We start from the raw sequence: 21929 nt of genomic DNA, 5'->3' as shown, positions 1-21929 counted from the left end.
GTCATTTTCACTTGCAATTAACTCCTTCAATATTCCCAGTTCCCCAAAAACATTGCTTATAATAACAGGGACGCACTTCCCGGGATTGCTTCACTCACACACACACTTCCTTATTTAATTCTCCTACCACCGCTGTGGCCTACCCAAACCCCCTTTCCTTAACTCTTAATCCATCTCAAAACAATTATTCATTGTCTAATTAACGACTGTTTTATATGATTCGTTGATCGACTGATCTGGAAGCAATTTTTTTTTGTTTGGAAGAGAGAAGTTATGGAAATAGAGCAATTGAAGCTTGAGAATACTCCGGCTATGACGTTTGATGAAGTGTCAATGGAGCGAAGCAAGAGTTTCGTTAAGGCATTACAGGTTTCATTACTTCTCTTTTGTCTAATTCGAGATCGGATCTGGTTATTTGCTAGGACAATGTGTGTTGTGTTGTAGCTTCGAATATTTTAGCTATTTAAATATTTTTGTTGAATTTGCAATGTAAATATTCGTCTGCTGAACGAAAAAAAAAAAACAAATTATTTAACTCAGGTAATGGAGCATACTCTATACAAGTTCAAATTACCTTAAATCTGACTGATTCAGGATGTATGTTGTTGTTTAGCTACTCATATATGTATCATGTGGAGGGACTTTCTAACTCCAACCATTTCGCAAAGAGGGTTATAGTCTTATAGATACAATATGGCTATGGTCATTTATTGAAATCGTTGGGACTTGTTTAATAAAATGGGTCTGAATATAGCTGAATATATATGTATGATATGTAGTTGTTGATTCATATGTGGATGTGCATTGTGTTATTGAGCTATTGCATCATTTTGTTTATAATGTATATGTTTGGAGGCTAAAGGTGTACCTGTGGTGTACATTAGAGCGATAAAGGACATGTATGATGGAGTCAAGACTAGGGTAAGGACAGTAGGAGGAGACTCGGAGCACTTCCCTGTTCTGATGGGGTTGCATCAGGGATCAGCTCTTAGCCCGTTTTTGTTTGCCTTGGTGATGGATGGATTGACGCGACAAATACAAGGTGAGGTGCCTTGGTGTATGTTATTCGCGGATGGCCTAGTCTTGATTGACGAGACTCGCATCGGAGTTAGGGTTGGAGATAGACGTTGGAGTCTAAAGGATTTAAGTTGAGTAGGACCAAGACAGAGTACTTGGAGTGCAGGTTCAATGGTGTACCACATGAGGCTGACGAGAAAGTAAGGTTTGGTACCCAGGCCATCCAAAAAAAAGGAAGTTTTAAGTATCTTGAGTTTATTATACAGGGAGATGGGGATATCGACGATGATGTTTCATATCGTATTGGTGCAGAGTGGATGAAATGGAGGCTCACTTCCGGAGTGCTGTGTGACAAGAAAGTGCCGCCAAAACTTAAAGGCAAGTTCTACAAAGTGGTGGTTAGACCGACTTTGTTGTACGGGGCGGAGTGTTGGCCAGTCAAGAACTCTCATGTTCAGAAGATGAAAGTCGCGGAAATGCGAATGCTGCGGTGGATGTGTGGGCACACTAGGAAGTATATGATTAGGAATGAAGATATCCGGGATAAGGTGGGAGTGGCGTCGGTGGAGGACAAGATGCAGAAAGCGAGGCTGAGATGGTTTGGGCATGTGAAGAGGAGAGACACAGATGTCTCAGTGTGGAGGTGTGAGAGGTTGGCTATGGACGGTTTCAGGAGAGGTAGAGGTAGGCCAAAGAAGTATTGGGGAGAGGTGATTAGACAAGACATGGCGCAGTTTCAGCTTACCGAGGACATGATCTTAGATAGGAGGTTGTGGAGGACTCAGATTATGATAGAAGGCTAGGAGGTAGTCTCGCTTATTCTTTCGTCCTAGTAGTTGTAGTTTTGCTCATTCGTTTATTGCCATTTGATTTTTTCTTATATTTGTTAGGTTTTATACTTTGATTATCTTATTTATCTATGGTAGCTACTGCTCCTTTCTTTCCAGACTGTTTTATCATGACTTTCTCGCTTTTGTTGTTTCTCGTTTTCATATTGTTTTGATATGCTTGTCCTTATCTAAACTTTTTGTCTTGTTCTCTCTTGAGCCGAGTGTCTTTCGGAAACAGCCTCCCTACCTTTCAAGGTGGGGGTAAGGTCTGCGTACACTCTACCCTCTCCAGACCCCACATTGTGGGATTCTACTGGGTATGTTGTTGTTGTTGTTGTAAGTTGGTTAGTTATGTGGATCAAATAGGACTTTGGAGAGTTGAAACTGGAATTATTGAGTGGCTGCCTATGTTCACATGCGAGGGCCAGCTTATTGGTATTACATACAGAATGGTTTGTCACGTTAAGGAGCAGTTAGTGATTACTGTATTTATAACATGGCTTTATTTTTTCTCCAAATATATGACATATCTAATTAGTAGTTTTAGGCTTGAGTAGAGCATAATGGTTTCGGAAGATTATATAGGCAATCCCGACGTTTTGTTTAGGATTGAGGAGTTTTTGGTTGATTGATATTGATATTATTTTGATAGGTGATTGATTGATATTGATATATAGGGTAACCCGGTGCACTAAGCTCCCGCTATGCACGGGTCCGGGGAAGGGCTGGACCACATTGGGTCAACTGTATGCGGTTGCATTTTTGCTAGAGGCTGTTCCCATCTTAACCATTTTTCAACCTTTGCAAGAACTCTGTTTTAACTCAATGATCATGTGTTGCCTGTCTCAGGAACTCAAGAACTTGAGGCCGCAACTTTATTCTGCTGCAGAATATTGTGAGAAGTCTTATCTTCAAAACGAGCAGAAACAAATGTAAGAGTATTCCCATGAACATAATATTTTTCAGTCAATCTTTCATGCTTCTCCTAGGTTTTACAGCAGTCATAGAAAAAGTAGGTAGCAGCAAATTATGTCCATAGGCTCTTTGATCCTTGGCTGTACGGGCTCTTTTAGCCTTCTCAGCAAAAATCTTTTGTATGCTTAGGGCAATCTCCAAAATGCTGGTAACGTTTATGCTTGGTCATGCTGCATTCTTTCATTGCTCCTTTGTGCTCATATTCTAATGCTACTTGTTTTCAGGGTTCTTGATAACCTGAAAGACTATGCTGTAAGAGCTCTTGTCAATGCTGTCGACCACCTGGGAACTGTTGCTTATAAGTTAACCGACTTGCTTGAGCAACAAACACTGGATGTCACAACCATGGAGCTAAAGGTCACGTGTCTTGATCAGGTAACTTCTGGTACTTTCCCCAATGAAAAATGGCTCTTTCAGAATTAAGACAGGATGGAACCGAACTTACTTTTCTTTATTTTATTTCAGCGACTTCTGACATGCAAAACATACACTGAGAAAGAAGGCCTCAGGCAGCAACAGCTGTTAGCTGTCATCCCAAGGCATCACAAGCATTATATTTTGCCAAGTACGGCTACTTTTTAGTCCTTATTGCATTTCTCTTAAAGCTCTTGCTGTTTTCTGCGGTTGTTTCCTCATCCTTTTTACCTGACTTGCACACTTCTCTCTCTCCTGATTGATGAACAATTAGATTCTGCTGGAAAGAAGGTGCACTTCAGCCCTCAAGTTAAGATGGACTCGAGGCAACATTTACAAGCAAGACCCCGCCTTTATCCTTCAGGTGGCGTGACTTCTTGATGATAATGTCTCGTATTTTCTTCGGCATTTTATTTCGTCGTTCTTATCGTATGTTCTGAATTAGGTACGCCTGCTGCGAAAACTCTCTCTTGGCATCTGGCAACAGAAACCAAATCGACATTGAAAGGGACTTCACGTACTTTTATGAGGTTAGTGGTGGTATTGATCTGGAAGCTTTGAGAAGGAGATTACTATCATTTTTTTCTGGATAATATTCTCAAATAATTTCTAGAGGTGTAGAAAAACTGATCTTTCTTTACATTTGCAGTCCTGAGGAAGCAAAAGGTTCTGAAAAAGCATCAGCCGCATTCAACTTGTTAGGTATGTGAAGTTTCCATGTTCACTTGTGCTTTACATGATGATGTGTTAGACTCATGGCTTCTTACTGTTAATTTTCATTGATCAGATGAAGAGAATACCCGGAAGAAAACATATGCAGCTCGTCCTCAGTCACCCAACGTTCGTCCTGCATCAAGCCTAGCGATGCAAACTTTGGGGGTCACGCGGCAGGTAATGTCAAATGCATCTATTGGAAGAACAGTTCAATATATCATGCTATCTGTTCCTTATATTACATGCTATCCTTCCTGAAACTGCACCTAGTGTTGTTATATGACAGCTGCTTATAGAACGCCTTTATATAACTGTCAATCTTGTTATCAGACACGTCAATTTGCTCTTCTTTTACTAATTATTGATACTTCTATAGTAGCTAAAGTGGTTTAGAAGAAAATGATGTCGATCCACTTTGGTTTGGTAGTAGTTATTCTGTAAGAGGAAGATTGATAATGATCATAACTGTCATTGCATAAATTCCGTGCTAGTAGTAACAAAAAGTATCAATTTCAGCACTTTCGTGTGTTCTATTTATCCTTCTGTTTATTTTGACAGTTGCTTTCATATCAAGTTAGTGATCACATGTTATTCGTCTAACATTGGTAATGCAAACAAAGGGGTCTAACTAAAATGTCTATGATGCTATAGGCAGCATGATCCTGAATATTGAGCTCAAAGTCTCTTCAGAAATTTTTGCACTTACATAAGTAAATTCTCCTTTGAAGGCTCTAAGTAGTGGTCAGAACTGATGTTTATGTATTAGAATTTCTGTTTTTTCTCCAAAAATTTTGTTTGGCTTGTTCCCCCTTTTTTTTAATGACATGGGAACCCGCAGCCGCTACCCTTCGGGTGCGCACATGGTAAACCCAGCTCTTGTGCAATAGCTCGCAAACCACATAGGAGAGATAACCCGCACTAGGCAAGCCCCGTGCGACGAGCTCGGCCCAGAAGGCAAATCCCCTGCTGGCATAGGCAGGGGGTTTCGAACCTGAGACCTCCATTATGAAAGCCCCATGTTGTTTGGCATGTTCCCCTTGCAGGGGGAATATAGAGGGGACCAGGGATTCTTCTTCCTTTCTTTAGCTATTTAAATCTGTAATTAGTTGGTTTCTTCCTCCTTTTTATTTCCCTCAACAGCATTGCATGACAGGTGAAAAGAAGGGTTTAGTTTAGAGGTATCTGGATTTTAACTCAGGTTACTCCTTCCTTTTCTTCGAAAAGCATCACTTGAAGGGTGGAAAACAAAAGCTAGAGAAAGAATATACAATTAATTTCATCAAAAAGAAAGAATATACATCTATGCTCATAGTCGTCGTTTTTATCCATTCTACGGTTTGCCTATGATATATATATATATATCGAATAAGTATTTTTACCAATCGACAAGAATATGACCAATAATCTAAAAGATATATGTGCTTGTTATATGTTTGGCTCTTTGTGGTTCCATCCAACATAAAAAATTCTTTGGCGGGTTTGGCATGTTAAGGTAAATACTCTAGAATTCAGATACCTTTATAATTTGAATTCTCTGAGAAGTGGATCTGTCTAATTCCTATTCGATGTCCATAATTCTGTTTCATCCATCCCAAAAATAATTTCTGTATTCCCAGGAAAGAATCTTAACTATGTAGTATTATTTTCTAGAAAAAGTTAATGGGTGCAACTTTTTCCACTTCACTATAGCTTTTCTTTATTTAAATAAGTTTGTGTGTTTGCGCGCACTTATGTTATGTAAACCAAAGCCACCCTAACGTAAAACTGAACAACACATTTCAACTCTACCTTGATAATTGTATACTTTTACCTTATCAAAAAAAAAAAAAAAAAAAAAAAAGAGAGAAAAAACTCTGCCTTGATAATTGTGTGGTAACTGTGAGTTACAGAATAGGAAATATAATTCAGAGGGAAGAGTATTAGATTACCTTGGTAGGAGTAAGGTCTGCGTACATTATACCCTCCCCAGACCCCAAGATGTGGGATTTCACTGGGTTGTTGTTGTTGTTGTTGTTGTAGGGAAGAGTATTAGATGACTTGGTGAAACATGAGTATCACTGCTTAACATTGCTATCTGAGGATCATACATAATTGAAATATGAGCTTCCAAGTAGTTTAGTAGTCAAAGTCTTGCAATCTGTCATTGTACTTTTTAATCAATCAGACAACTTAACTTTTTATATTTCAATTAGTTAGCTTCATCTCTCCAAAAAATTTAATTCCAAGAGGTAAATATGCACTTTTGCTGGAGAGCAATAACTTGTTTGGTATTAAAGCTGGTTTGTCTGCCATTTCGTTTTATCTCTTTTGATGTAAAACATTTGTGGCCGTCTATCTATAAGCGTAGACGGTTTGCCTCTTCTCTCTTCATGGTCTAATTTAGTATGTGGATATCTTCTGAAATTTTGCTTCGGATTGTATCATTGGTTTTGAACCTTGTTCGGTCTTATAGTCTGTTTGAAGTTATGGAGCATCTAATAGGACCAGACCGAGACTGCAAGTCTTAATTGATCAAACATCCTCCTATCTCCTCTCTCTCTCTCTGTAATCTGAATTGTTTTCTTCTTTATAGCTTAAGTGAAATTTTGCTTTTGCAGGGTACCCTGGAGGGCAGCAAACCTCTAACACCATACAGATCATTTGATAATCCAAGACGGGAGATTATCCGTGCACCTAATCGCAGCAGGAGTATGCTCTCGGCTTTCTTTGTCAAGCATAAGACATCTAAGTTGAAGACCAGTGCTGTCTCGTAATCTACAGTAAAATCAGAGCAAGAGGTGCCATCCATCTAACTTTCCATCTGTAAAAGAGAAGTTGTACTAGGCCATCACCTGGAGAACACCTACTTTTAAGATCATTCACAAGTTTCCCACGATCATAGGCAATTTGTTTCGTTTGAGAATCAATAAAGAGCAGTGTGTATATTTGTAAGGTAAAGATGTTAATATCTGTCTTCTTGTAGAAGAAATTGTTGGAAAAATAATTCTCTAACTGCATTGTCCAGTATTCTTAAGCCGAGTGTAATCCATCCTCAATGGTTGCATATCAATGTTCTTGCAATTCATGAAATGAATAATACTGACCATGTTGATGTTTTTGATTTCGAAAAAAGGATGTCCGGCAATTCTGACCAATCATGTAGGGTAATTAAAATTCTTTTCCATTGTTATCCGAATTAAATTTCTTTTAACATAACAAAATACTGGAGATAATAAAAGTGGGGAACGGAAAGGTTTCTTGTATTTTTATCCTTTCCTCTACTAGAGAAAATTAAAACGTGTCGTGGATAACACACAGATCTTAATTACTGTATAGGATTACCAAAAACCACGTATTTGGCAGAATGATTGATATAATTAATTATTCGCCCTAAATTGAACTGTTGAGGAACACAAGACAGAGGCTCTCATAATCCCGTTTGGATAATCTTTTGTGGGGAAATTTAGAGAAGTTCTCTGAAAAACTTGTCCAGAGAAAAATAGCACTAAAGCATGTATACATTTCTGTTATTTTCTTGATGTGTATTTATTTAAGGATATTTAAATGAATAAGTGGGAATTCACGTAGCAGATCTTATTTGGGATTGAGGCATAGTTGCTATTGTATACTTCTTCTACCCAAAATAACTACGGGTAAATGAAATTTGATTATTTGAAAAATTAGACTGATTACATGCCAAAACTCTAAAAACAGACCAGACTGATAGAGAAAAGTGTAAAACATTTTACTTATCAGTGCATTCATTTAACCGAAAACTTCCATCCAGAAAATCTGATCAAAGTGTATCAAACAAAACAAGAATTTCATAAAATATTCTCTCATTCTTTTATTTTCAGAGTCACTGGCAAACCCCTCTTAAAAATAAATTCATTTGAGCCAACACCAAGAAATTAAACTCAGGGAGTGGGGATCCGGTTCATAGTGCAAGTGTTTTCAATCCCAGTTCCCATCTCAGATCTGTGTCTGATCTAATACAATTTTGCCAACTACTTTCTTTATAATTCCACAGTGCTAACTTCCCTTTTTCGCTAGCTCGCAATTCAGCATTTTCTTGTAAATCTATCAACAATGTCATCAACATCTTTACACCAAAGACCTCTTTACAATCCTCTCACAGACCCACATCCATTATCCCCACCATCTTCTCAAACTTACCAAAAACCCACTTCTTTTCTTCAAAGCCGAACCACCCTTTTGTTCCTTCTTTCTCTTTTAGTAATTCTTGGAGTTCTCTATCCATACATTCAATTTCCTCAAAATGGGTTTCTCTCTTACACCTCAAAATCCAATCTTTTTGAATCCAAATGGCGTGACTATTCTTTGCCTAAAGCTGCAGCCTTTGTGGCTAAGAATAATACACTTATAGTATGTATTGTTAGTGAACCTTACTTACCCTTTTTGAATAACTGGTTGATTAGTATTGTGAGACAAAAACATCATGAGAAAGTTCTTGTTATTGCTGAGGATTATCCTACTTTGTTTAAGGTTAATGAAAGGTGGCCTGGTCATGCTGTGATTATTCCTCCTGTTTTGGAGTCCCAAACTGCTCATAAGTTTGGATCTCAGGTACCTTTAAGGATCTTTTGCTTCTGGGTTTATTGTGTTTAGTGAACCCCTAATGTTCCCACTCTTCTTTTTTTTTTCCATTTGTTTGAGTAAATTTAGTTTCTGTTTTTACTTAATCAAAATCCTTCTAGTTTCTGTTTCTAATATGTTTGTCTGTGAGCAAAAGTGCAAATAGATACTCGGAATTTGAGTGTAGCAGATTGGCATTATTTATGTGACCCTTAATGAATATTGGAATTTAATCATCACCATCATGTTTCCTTAAGCCTTTTTTTTTTATAAATAAATAACAATGATCACCATGTAGAATTACTACATAACTGGCTCCCCCACCCCCTAATATTTGGATACTTAAAGTTTTGTAGGTAGAATGTGTTTGAGAGTGACAAGATCCTTGCATTATGATCTCTTCATTATTCAGCTAATTAATGCTTTAAAATTGGATTGCTGATGATTGAAGATTGAGAATAGTAACAATAATGATATTGTGTTTCTGTTGATCCTTCACTATCTGTCTTTGACAATCCTGAAACAAATCTTGTAGTTAGATTTAGAGAGGGAACAAGAGCTTTCTGGAATGTTGTACTTGCTTGAGTTAGTTATTTTGTTTCTACTGAAATAACATTGATGGTTCAATTTTTAAGGGATTCTTCAACTTTACGTCCAGAAGGCCTCGGCATCTTCTGCAAATTTTGGAGCTTGGTTATAATGTCATGTACAACGATGTTGATATGGTTTGGTTAGCGGATCCATTTCAATATTTAGAAGGAAAGCATGATATATACTTCATGGATGACATGGCTGCGGTGAGTGCTGAAGAGGATGCAAATGCTTTAACTTTTCCTTGTGTAGTTCTGATAAGCCTAATGGTTGAGAAATTATTTTTAGAAGGAAATGTTTGGGAAGATAAAATAAGAATATATGCTCATTGAATGTACTGGCTTAATTTAGTGCAATGGTAGTTCTTAACTCTCATCATCTTGGTTCACTCTAAAATTTCTGATTTAAGCATTGTGGCAAACTACTATTTCCTTCTTTTTTCCCTTTAATTTTCACTTCTCTTCTTTCTATTTTTTAACTGGGAAGATCGGTCATTCTCCGGTAGTTACAACAGCTTTTATTTGGTTGCATTAATTTATACCAATTTTATTGTCTTGATATTGTGGATTGGATTGTTAGTGATGAAAAATCCGCTCTCTTCCTTTCTTTTGGAACACCAGGTAAAACATCTGAATCACTCTCATGGTTTGCCACCTCCAGGGAAGAAGGGTCGGCCTTATATCTGTAGCTGCATGATCTATGCACGACCCACCAATGGAGCAAAACTAGTTATGAAAAAGTGGATTGAGGAAATGCAGATTCAACCATGGTCCAGAGCAAAGAAAGCTAATGACCAGCCAGCTTTTAATTGGGCATTGATGAAAACTGCTGAACAGGTGCGGGTTGCTTTCTTTTTATTTCATATTCTACTTCCATGCTTTAGCACCAGCTGCAAGAAACTTCGTTTGTATTGGAATCCCTTGTTGCTTTTGCATTTCATGACTTATTAGTTGTTGGTTCTTCCATGGGTCATTTGAATGGTTTCGGCAGGAGGTGTTAAAAATGTCAGGCTTATTTCAGAGCCAAAATTAAGCATGATCTAAACGTAAAACTAAGCTTGTTTCTCAAGTAGCACTGTTATTCTTTGAAGCCCAATGACGCGGGAAGGTATAACCAACTTCCTTTTATGTTTTATCCTGTTCCTTGTTTTTATTTCCTATTTTCTCTTCGTAGTGTATCCCTTTTTGCTGAATAATTATAGCCTGAAGTTTATGTGATTGAGGTTGAAGAAGCAATGTAACATGCAGCTGGTTGGATCTCGTTTCGAAGGCAAATTAATTGATGAGATTAGGCAGCATTTCTGAAATAAATAAGCTGCTTTTACGCGCTGCTATTTCACACTGATTGCTGTTTTAATGATCTGCACCAATTTAGCTTTTCTATCTATTCCAGAAAACTCACCCCTGGTATTTGTAGAGTCATATTTGTGTTGTAGGTCCAAATAGGTAATTGGTAATTTCACGTAACTTCTTGGTATCCTTTTGAGCCTTAGTCTGCTCATGCCTATAATAGCCACAAGAGGACTTATGTGGTGATTGCGGTGAGAGTTAGCGAAGTGTCAAAGCCCCGTGTGCTACTACTTCGAAGAGCAACTCAACTGACTTTAAGCTGTGATATAGGATGTATCCTCTCCCCTAGGATCTGAGAGACCTTCAACAGACTTAGAAGTAAAAAAGGAGTGATTTGTTGCTTATGGATCATCAGAACACTGGCTAAAAGGTTACATAAGGGATACTATTTCCGTTTTCTTATGTGAGCTAGTCATACCAAGATCAATGAAAGAGAACAAAATGGAACTAGCTTTAAATTTATTGGCAGACTGATGATGCAACTAAAATTACTGGATCAAAACGTTTTCCAGTTTAGGGTTATTTAGATTCTGTCTGATTGAGCGAGTGAAATATGGTTAGTTTAATTGTGTTTTACGCTAAAAAGTAATTTAGTCTTCTCCTTTTCTGTTCTGCGCTGCACTCCCTTTCAGTGAAAATATAAGTTAGAAAGATTTTGTTCAACTCTCAACGGAATCAAACTAGAATATATGAATCAAAGCTAAAATAAAGTTGTGGAGTTTATCACAAAATAGATATACAAATAAAAGTGTGATTTCTCTGACCGGATAAATGAAAGTTGGCAGGCCTCTACTGTACACGTAGCCCACATGACTTTATCTCATCCAGTTATCAGAGAATCTGGTTTTGTGGAAAAAACTAAATAAAGCAAGACCAGAGCATGATTATAGCTCTTTCAATCATCCATTTTCTTTTTCTATTTTGTGGTCACAACTTAATGCAACAGCTCTTTTAATTTTTGTTTAGCTGTTTATTTTAGTTTTGTGCTCTTTTGCATCCAACATTTGTTTTTTTATTTATTTCATATTTTTTTTGGCTTCTATTTTAGTTACCTTTGATCAGGGTAAGCAGTTAACGTGTTTGTGTAATACATGACACTGTTGCAGGTTGACATGTATCTGCTTCCTCAGTCAGGATTCCCAACGGGTGGTCTATACTTTAGAAACAAGACTTGGGTGAAGGAAACTAAGGGAATGCATGTTATTATTCATAACAACTACATAGTCGGTTTTGAGAAGAAGACAAAACGTTTCCGTGATTATGGTCTCTGGTTGGTGGATGATTATAGCTCTGAATCTCCACTTGGCAGATTAGACTAGATAGGAAGAGAGTAAAAAGACCCCATGATGTCCTTTTGGCAAACCACCGGAGCTATTATTTGAACAGCAGCACGCCAAAGTTCTCTCTTCCCTAAAGGCTTTGGAAGTTTTAGGAGCTGGCGGACATGCATTGCCATCTCTCAAATCATTTCATTCAGTTGATATGATGTGATGCTAAACGAAAATGCATAGATTTTGTATTTCCACCCCAGATTTGTTGAGAACTCTGCTATTGTTTATCTAATGTTTGCTTTGTTCTCATAAAAAACGAGTCTGCATTAGGGACTCCAAAAAATGCTCTATTCTTTCGCTCTTTGTACTCCAATATTGATTTGTATAATTGTATCTGTTCTGTATACAAGACACAGTAATTTGTGTAATACTGAGAGAAATCTTTAGTTAACAAAACAACTCAAGCTTGAACAGCTCTTTTTTCCAGTTTTCAGTAATATGTTTTACCGGACTAGTGCATTTTATATTGGTTTGCAAGCCTAAGCATGGATTTCTTGTTTCTTCCCTTTCTCCTTAAAGGATTAGGCATTCATTATAATTCACAAGATTCTAAAGTTATTTTTGCTTTCTTTAGACATTAAATTTGTCATTTAGGGAAAACAAAGTTTGAAGCTTGTTGAACAAGTATTGACTGATGTCCAGTAGTATCTATTATATATGAACAAAAGATTGAAGTTATCTTATATATGGGGTGAAAAGAACCTAAAATCGAACTCTTTTTGTCATCCGTTGCCGTCTCCATCCAAACTGTGTCATATGAAGAAAAAAAATCAGGAAAACGTTGTAGGATGCGTCTGCCGGGAGTTTGAAGCTTGTTGAACAAGTATTGACTGATGTCCAGTAGTATCTATCTATTATATATGAACAAAAGATTGAAGTTATCTTATATATAGGGTGAAAAGAACCTAAAATCGAACTCTTTTTTGTCATCCGTTGCCGTCTCCAGCCAAACTGTGTCATATGAAGAAAAAAAATCAGGAAAACGTTGTAGGATGCGTCTGCCGGGAGTTTGAAGCTTGTTGAACAAGTATTGACTGATGTCCAGTAGTATCTATTATATATGAACAAAAGATTGAAGTTATCTTATATATGGGGTGAAAAGAACCTAAAATCGAACTTTTTTTGTCATCCGTTGCCGTCTACAGCCAAACTGTGTCATATGAAAGAAAAAAAATCGGGAAAACGTTGTAGGGGATGCGTCTGCCGGGAGTCGAACCCGGATCTATTGCTTGGAAGGCAATTATCCTAACCGTTGGACTACAGACGCCTTGGTTGGTTGTTACTTCTTACTCCTAACACTAAACTGTTTGGTATGATTAACATTCTGTACGAATAATTTTCTTTTACCGCTCACTAGTAAGATTAACTAGTGATTGCTCTATTTGGAGAAATTAAGGCCCCGTTTGTCCCAAGAAACCAAAAAAAGATTCACTTTTTTTGGAATTTTGAAGTTGGAGTTATATTTGGCCATAGTTTTTGCTGAAATGTAATTGTCAAAAAGTGAAAAAATTTAAAAAATAAGTTTTTTGAGTTTTTAGTATTCCGGAATACAACTTCAAGTTGTATTCAAAATTCTTATGGTCAAACGCTAAAAAGTGAAAAAAGTGAAAAAAAAAAATCGAAATAAAGTAAATAATTCTTATGGCCAAACGCCTACTAAAAATCATGTCTTTAAACAAGATCTTTAATAAACATATTTTCAATAAAACAAATGATTCATTCAAATAATTGTGGGTCTTGCTTAATTCTTTATTTTTATAATACGGTTGTTATAGTAGAGTTGTAGCTCTACAAGTGCTCTTTGAATTCAACTAGATATTACTCTCTCTATTTCATAATAAGTGACTTTTAGGCTTATGCACACCCCTTAAAAAAGTGTTCATTCCTAAAAAATTAAGAATATTTTTACTAATTTATCCCTAATTAAACGTTTAGAAAAAGAAAAGCTTAATGATTCTTGATTATGTAAATAAGTGTCATTTTGGAAGAAGAAGATTAATTTCTTCTTGAAATCCTAAAATGCTATTTATTTTGAAATAAAATAAAAAACCAAAAAAATCACTTATTATAAAATGGAGAGGGTAAATGTTTTATCACAAGGCTAACCAACCGACAATTTTTTTTAATCATTTCTAGTGGATTAGGAATAAGTTTATCTATTAGTACTATCTAGCAAAATGCTGTCACTATTGAATCAATGTGCGATATATAATTAACTAGAGATTTTTGTCATGCAATCAATTTGTTCTATACGTGTAGTGTAGAGTGTCGGTCCACAGTTTACTAGCCACAAGAGTTGATTATACGTGTAGGATATTATATGAAAGCTGTCATATTCCTCACTGTTCTAATACTATTTTATTTGTCAACCTAGGTACTAAATTGTTCTAATATCCACACTACACATTTCAGATTCCTTCTAATTATCTAGTGCTTCTCATTAACGGGGGGCATAAACACCAAAAATCGAAAAATCGGATTGAACCGAATTAATTCAGTATTTCAATTTTGGTGTTTCGGTTTCGATATTTTTTTTAGTAACAAATTCGGTGTTCGGTTCAATGTTAGGTTCCGATAGTTAAACTGAAAATTTACTACATGATTTTTACAAAGTTGTTTATCCTGTATATCTCAAAATATATACCGTGAAAACAATTAAGAACTTTTTCATGTTCTAAAGATAAAGTTGACCTTTCCTGATCTTTTGTATTGACTGTATCATTAATATAACAAATGGTTTACTTCCCTGTTGATGATGTAGTAGGTTTTACATTGGGAACTCTAAAACTCTCACATTTAGTTTCAGGAATCAGCATTTTAGAAAATTATATTGTACTTAGTTATTTGGAAGGTGGAGATAGATTATTCTGAATTGCGTTCAGAGGTGGATCTAAGATTTGAAGGTGGCGGGTGCCACAATTTTTTTCAATGTACATCTTGTTAGGAACGTGTATTTGGGTCGGGTCCATCTCTTTTTAGTTTATTCGGGTTAACTTAATAGATTTTTTTTTATTTGCAAATGTGAAAATTACATCTCAAAAATCAAGAAACGAACATAATTAGCATCTTAAACAAGGAATCACACTCATTAGCACCTATTAACAACACAAGTAAAATCAACATTTTCACCAAGGGACTTGCATCTCTTATATATATTGAAAAATGAATTCGCACAAGTAAAATAGCATCTTCAATAAGGGAATTACACCAATCAAAATAAGAAAAATAATAGAAAACTCTTCAATAGGTAAATACACTCCATAAGTAAATGTAGAATTAGATAAACTACAAGTTCTCAAAAATAAATCATAAAATTTAATGTTTTTTCTAAGCAGTGCTTATGAAATTTCCATCACAATTTAAGTAGTAAAGTGATTTAAATTGAAATTATAAGTACTCCAATTCATTTCTCATTTTATTAATTGCTTATTAAGAGTGTCTCAAGTCAAATATAGATAAGTAAACATGGACGGAGGGAGTAACAAACAAAAGAAATTATTAAAAAAAAAATTGAATTTTGATCTCAATCCAAAATTCCCATTGAGACCCAAGTTTTTCGATTCAAATAATCACAGATTTGAGATTAAGAGAAATGCTTAATTTAAGGGGTTTTGAAGTTTATATTTGTGTGTTCTCGCTAGAGATCACAAATAAAATAATAGAAAATATGAAAGGCAATATAAATAATAAAAGATAAATAGAAAATTGGGATGGCCGAAAAGGGAATTACTAGTACAAAGGAAAGAAAAAGCGCAAAGAAAAACGAGAGTCGAAAAATATTCAAAATAGATTCACACTTGTATCAGCCGTGGCACCTTTGTCTAATTTAGGATTAGGGGTGACAGGATCAAATATTTAACCTAATTTAAGCAAATTACAACATAAGTATATATAAAAAAAATATTAATCGAGGGGGTGCCATGCCACCCCCACCCTAAAGGGTGGATCCGCCCCTGATTGCGTTCAATCTGTGACTCTCTTGCTGCCTTGTTGGTTTTGTTTATGGACTGTGTTGCTGCCTTGCTACTGCTTGTTTATGGCAGCAGCTATAAGCTACCGATTTTGTTTAAGTTTAAGGTTGCTGCTACTGCTACTGCCTACTGCTTGTTTAAGTTTGAGGCTTTAAGCTAGTGATTTTGTTTAAGGCTTGTTTAGATCTCTTATAAGTTCATGTGAAAATTGAATTCCAATGAATTGAAATAGCCCATTTTGAATTAATAAAACATAAAATAGCTCACTTTTAATTTAAAAGAAAGTCCATTTTACAAGCAGAAAACCGAATTAGAAAAATAGAAACCGAACCGTACCGAACTTCAAAAAACAGAACCGAACCGAACTAATTTAGTGCGGTGTTCGGTGTCCACTTTCAAAAAATCAAAACCGAAAAACCGAACCGAACGCCCACCCCTACTTCTCATAGTTGTTGTTGGGCTTTAAAGACATGGGTTTAAAGATGAGTGTAGTGTGAATTGGAAAATGCTGGAAAAATAAGATGGAGGCAAATGAAATTCAAATAAATTTCATTTTATAAAGGCACTTTGTCCCTCATTGGTGGGAGAAAGCACTTCTTGTGTGCTATAGAATAACCTCTTCTAGCTCTTAAAGAGTTGAGAAGAGGGACTCTCCCCGCGCCGTTGTCGTTGCTCGGCTTGACTTTGGATTTGAATTTGGTGATCTGATTGATTGACAATCTTTTTGGAACAAATCAACAGTAATAACCATTGGACAGACACAACTATAAATTCCGAGTCTTTGCCTCAGTTTTTGACAACTAAAAATTTGCGTTTTTTTCTCCCCTATCTCTGTTCTGCATTATGTATATTTTTCCAAAACAAAAACATAAGGGGTCGTTTGGTAGCTGGACAAGAAACAAGTTATTCATGTATTAATTTCTGCATTAACTTATACCATATTTGGTAGCTAGTAAAGAGAAACCTTATTTGTATATTAATTACATACTTATACCGCGTTTCGTAGCTAGTTAGGAAGTAATTTATTCATGTATAAAACTAGTACGACGTTTGGTTTGCAATTTAGAAACCCGCATAACTATATATGTATAAGTTATGAGGGAATCCATGTATTATTTTATGCATGGTAGAAGATGAAATAACTAATACAAGAATAAAAAATTGAAATGACAATATTACCCTTATCAATCCCCACTTAAATACTTTCCTTTTCTAAACCATATGTTTATATAATCTTTTAATGTCATATTTTAATATTTTTTTAAATAAACAAATATTTTAATTTTAATTGTAAACAAATATTTTAATTTTAAGAAGTATATAATATTTATTAACTTTTAATACAACAAACCAACATCCAAAGAAATAATTCATGCATAACTAATACCTGCATAACTAATATCTGCATTACTAACACCTACATAACCAATATATGCATTACTAATACCTGCATAATACTAACCAGCTACCAAATGACCCCTAAGTTTCCAATGTGATTTGCTGCCGCTCTTTGAATTCGCCGAAGTTCTGCAATTTGCATTGCCACTATTATAAAATAGTTTTCCGTTTGGGCTCGAAAAATTTTCGTTTCATCTAATTTCTGTCTTTAACGTTTTCTGATTTTATAAAACAGAAACTGGTTTTAGTAAATTACTGGTTGTAGTAAATTACTGGTTTTAGTAAATTACTTATTTGAACACTTAGAGATAACAATTATTACATCATGATGTTAATTATTTCGTGTGACTGAGCTTGTTGAACACTGAAATAGAAGCATTTTAGATTTCGAGTGTGTTTAGTACGGAGGAAATAAAGCAATTTTTCATGTTTAGTTGGGTAAAAGTTTTGTAAAATATTCACTTAATTTCTTAAGTAAGAGGTAGGGAAAACAAATCTCATAAAAGACGTCTAAACTGATTGTCTGCCCCACCCTCCAACACACCCCATCCCCGTAGTATTTGTCTAGATTATATACAAATGCATTTTGGATATAATATTATTCCGCTTGCCAAATATAGGAAAATAAGTAAGAACAACACTTATTTTTAAGAAATATAATTTTCAAAGAATTTTTTGTGGAGGACATGAATTAGGGTAGAAGGTTAGTAGGTAGTAGAGCGTTGTCTTTCTTATCCTTCCTTACTAGTAGTCTTAGTATTTCTCCTATTGTTTCTTGTCTTTCGATTTCTATTATTATTTACGGTCTCTAGTTCTTCGCTTAGCATATTGTTTTGTTGTAGCTGCTGCTCTTTTTTCCTATGTGACCTGCTTTATTATTGCTTTTCTCTTAGCCGAAGGTCTATAGGAAACAGTCTTTCTACCTCCCAAGGTAGGGTTAAGGTCTGCGTACACTCCACCCTCTGCAGACCCCACTTGTGAGATTTCACTGGGTGTGTTGTTGTTATTGCAAGAGAATTTTTTGTGGAATCGTCTTCCTTCATACCGAACACAACCTTCGTTTAAAAGAATTATTTAGATTACTAGATAAAGTCAGCATCGTGTAAAAGCATATTATCCCCTATTATTTATATTTAAGGATGCTGCTATTTGACACAACTCAAAATGACACAACTTGGCACAACCCACTTAAAAAGTCCTAATTACCATTAATGAATATTTGGCTCTAAACAATTTTTTATTTTTTCGCTCCATGACTAAGTCATAATTACACTTAGGCATGCTCAACTTTTCCGTTTTTCAAACACCTCGAGAAGATGAGCAATCTCGTTTTTATACATTTATACGTTATACATTTACGCTATACATTTATATGTTATACATTTACGTTATACATTTATATGTTATACTTTGCCTCTTTTTATTTTTATTTTATAATTTTATACCATTTAAACAATAGAAAAATCCCTAATTACATACAATTGGTGCCTCTTTTTTATTTTATTTTATCTTCCACAACAGTTTCCTCTTACTCTTTTCTCTTCTTCCTTTGCCGAAATCACAAACATAAAATGGACCCAAACATTTTCAATGTTGATAATAACAACAGTGAAAACGTTGATTACAACAGTGAAACTGATGATTACAACGGTGAAAATGTCGTTAACAACATTGAAGACTGTGATATAAGGGCAACCTTGAATAATGTTTTAGGGATTGAAGATAATAACAGTTTGCCCTCTAATGTTGGAGAAGATGAAGATGAAGATTTAGAGGATTTCAATGGTGGTGGTCCAAACCCATACTTGGACAGCGAGGATGAAGGGTTCAACTTGGTGCGTGTAGAGGAAAAGGTAAATACTCCTGATCACTTTGAGGAATACGAAGAGGATCCTTTGACGGATGAATATGAACATGAGCATGATGTGACAGCTGAAGATGAAGCTAGAGGAGGAATGAATGAGGAGAGATTTATACATGAATAATTTTTACAAGGTCCTATTAAAGGGATGACATTTGGAAGTAAAGATTCAATGTTTTCATTTTACAGAGAGCACGCCAGATTGAAAGGGTTTGGTGTGATGAAAAAAACAGCGTTAAAAAAATGTAGTGATTTTGTTAATTATGTTGCCTATGCTTGTGATAGGTCAAGGAAAGGAAAACAAAAGAAATCGAGCAAAAGGATTGAATGTAAAGCTCGTGTTAATGTTGTTATGATGGTTGATGGATCATCATGGCGTGTCACTAGGGTTGAAAGTGAGTATAATCATGTGTTGGATGCCAGATTATCACGATTTATGCCCTCACACAAGGAAATGAGACGGAGTTTGAAGAGGCAGCTTGTTGCTCACGACATTGCAGGTTTGAGACCTTCAAAGAGCATAAGACTTTTGGAAGTTGAAGCTGGTGGTCTTGAGAATTTGGGATGTACCCCCAAGGACTGCAGAAATTACATTTTGCGGGAGAGGAGGTTGAGAACCTTGTCCATCGATGCAGAAGCAATAAACAGGTTTTTTCTTGACATGCAGATTAAGGATAGGGAGTTTTTCTATGCAGTAGACCACGATAATTCTGGCAGGCTACGTAACTATGTATGGGTTCATACACATTCTAAGTATGCATATCTTGAATTTTGTGATGTGATATGTTTTGACACTACCTACCTTGTGAATCAATGGCGCATGCAGTTTGCTTCATTCATTGGTGTGAATTAGCACCGGCAGTCCATACTTCTTGGATGTGATTTGATTACAAGCGAGGATGCTAGCACTTATAAATATGTCTTCTCTACTTGTCTTAGAGCCATGAATAGTGTAGCTCCAACCGCTATTATGACAGACCAATGCGAGAGTATTAAGGCAGCTATCAGAGTAGTGATGCCAAATGCAATCCACAGGTATTGTATTTGGCACATCACAAAGTTGCCTTTCAGGCTAAAGCGAGTTCATAATGCTAAAATTTCCAAGAGGGAATTTAAAGCAGTAATCTTTGATAGCATTACTATTGATGAATTTTTTGGAAAATGAGAGGCATTTATTCAAAAATATGAGTTACAAAACAGAAGATGGTTCTCTAATTTGTTTTTGGAAAGGGAGAAGTGGGTTCCTATATACCTAAAGCACTATTTTTGGGCTGGTATGCGATCCACACAAAGGTGTGAGGGTATGCATGCTTTCTTTGATGGCTATATCAGTGGCTCTAGCACACTAAAGCAGTTTGTTGAGCAATACAAGATAGCCTTGAGAGAAAAGCTTGATAAAGAGTTAACTTCTGAATTTAATTCTAGGTATACAGAAGCAAAAGTTTTTTGTGGATTCATGTGGGAGGAACAAATACAAACTCATTACACTCGTACAATATATGATCTTTTCATGGACCAGGTAGCGAAAAAGTATCACTGTGAAATGAGCATTCATGAAGATGCTTAAGTGGTGGAAAGTGTGGAGAAGTTCGACATTGCAGATTATTCAATTAAGAATGATTTTCATGGCAATGTATTTGTGTTCTTGGTGGAATACAGAACAAACGGTGAATATTTGGAATGCAATTGCAAACACTTTTAATCTACTTATATTTTGTGTTGCCATATACTAGAAGTTATGTCAAGAAAGAGGATTAACATAATCCCTAAGAGGTATATAATTAGAAGGTGGAGAAGATATGTCGTTCGTCCACACTTGAGGAAATTCTTTCCTGGTGGCTACCCAACCATAACTGATGAGTTCAAAAGATATTATATGTTGAAGAAATGGTTTGACAAGGTCTGTGATGTTGCATTGGATAGTGAAGTGAAAATTAGAGACTTTAAAAATGTAATGAAAGCCAGACTGGCTGCCTATTTAGATTGGGATGATGATATGCTGATGCTAGACGTTGGGGGAGATGATTCAGACGATGATAATTTCACATACATAAGAAACCCAAAAGAGACTCGTCCACGTGGAAGGCCACCAATTAACAGACGTAGAGGAGGACGTGAAAACGTCTTTAGGCGAGGGGGTGGACCAGGGTATAGGGCTAGATGTGCACCTAATGCCAATGAAAATAATGAGAATGGAGGTGATCATGCTAATGCAGTTGATAATAATTGTGGTACAAGTACAAGAAGACGTGCACGAGGGAGTGCGAGAACTGGACCTAATGCCAATGGTGACAATGCCGGTGGAGGTGATAATAATGGTGGTACAAGTTCAACAAGACATGCACGTGGGAGTGCAAGAACAAGAGGTAGAGGTGTAGGGGGTGGTAGAAGTGGCGGTAGTTATAATAGAAGTAGTGGTGGTGATGTTCAAACAGACCAACTAGTCGTTTAATTGAATTGGAAGTTTTATTTTGTGTTTCAAATAGTGATGCATTATTTGTTTGTTAGTATTGCAAGTTTTTGTATATATTGATTGAATTGGAAGTTTTATTTTGTGTTTCAAAATAGTGTAAATGTTAATGTACTGGATGATGCATTATATGTTTGTTAGTATTGCAAGTTTTTGTATGTATTACGTAACAAAGAGAAGTTTGCTATTTGTGTTAACTTCAAACATGTGATTTGATCACAAAATTGAGAATGTTCTGCCTAACTTTTGAAAAAAATTGTCTTTAAAAAAAATAGTTTCATAAATTCTCCCATATTACTTGTTCAATAGAAATTATTAGAAATCTGAGAAAACATAGTAAAATATCATTTTAAAATTCAAAAAATTCAATTATTCTTTCTTAATGGAGGGAATCCAAAAATTTTGGAATTGAAAAACGTTTAGGAGGGAAAAT

General features: G+C 35.7%; 3 protein-coding genes and 1 non-coding gene across 7 annotated transcripts; 3 read left to right on the top strand and 1 right to left on the bottom strand.

The window, feature by feature from the left end:
* On the top strand, nt 1-6941 carry LOC132645510 (protein ABIL1). 4 transcript variants are annotated; one of them, XM_060362523.1, is made up of 10 exons: nt 1-369; nt 2525-2593; nt 2697-2779; nt 3047-3197; nt 3288-3387; nt 3511-3600; nt 3682-3766; nt 3886-3938; nt 4024-4127; nt 6548-6941. In XM_060362523.1, the coding sequence occupies exons 2-10, from the start codon at nt 2552-2554 to the stop codon at nt 6701-6703; spliced, it is 864 nt and encodes a 287-aa protein (XP_060218506.1). In that variant the 5' UTR covers nt 1-369; nt 2525-2551; the 3' UTR covers nt 6704-6941. The 4 variants fall into 4 exon arrangements, with proteins under 4 accessions (XP_060218506.1, XP_060218505.1, XP_060218504.1 ...); XM_060362522.1 differs by having other exon boundaries at nt 2500-2593; XM_060362521.1 differs by lacking the exon at nt 2525-2593 and having other exon boundaries at nt 3-369.
* A 167-nt stretch (nt 6942-7108) lies between these two features.
* Nucleotides 7109-12214, top strand: LOC132645509 (UDP-D-xylose:L-fucose alpha-1,3-D-xylosyltransferase MGP4). Its single transcript, XM_060362520.1, has 4 exons — nt 7109-8516; nt 9161-9322; nt 9737-9952; nt 11572-12214. Exons 1-4 carry the CDS (start codon nt 8019-8021, stop codon nt 11782-11784), a joined length of 1089 nt encoding a protein of 362 aa, XP_060218503.1. The 5' UTR covers nt 7109-8018; the 3' UTR covers nt 11785-12214.
* A 777-nt stretch (nt 12215-12991) lies between these two features.
* TRNAG-UCC (transfer RNA glycine (anticodon UCC)) lies at nt 12992-13063 on the bottom strand. The gene has a single exon. It is a non-coding gene; the product is annotated as a tRNA-Gly (tRNA).
* A 6111-nt stretch (nt 13064-19174) lies between these two features.
* Nucleotides 19175-20593, top strand: LOC132644392 (protein FAR-RED IMPAIRED RESPONSE 1-like). The gene is made up of 3 exons (XM_060360983.1): nt 19175-19762; nt 19880-20061; nt 20359-20593. Exons 1-3 carry the CDS (start codon nt 19175-19177, stop codon nt 20591-20593), a joined length of 1005 nt encoding a protein of 334 aa, XP_060216966.1.
* Nucleotides 20594-21929: the final 1336 nt, after the last annotated feature.

This window comes from Lycium barbarum, chromosome 6 (assembly GCF_019175385.1).
Source record: "Lycium barbarum isolate Lr01 chromosome 6, ASM1917538v2, whole genome shotgun sequence".
NCBI lineage: Eukaryota > Viridiplantae > Streptophyta > Magnoliopsida > Solanales > Solanaceae > Lycium > Lycium barbarum.
Note: the sequence above shows the minus strand (reverse complement) of the source record. Positions and strands in the feature narration are given on the sequence as shown.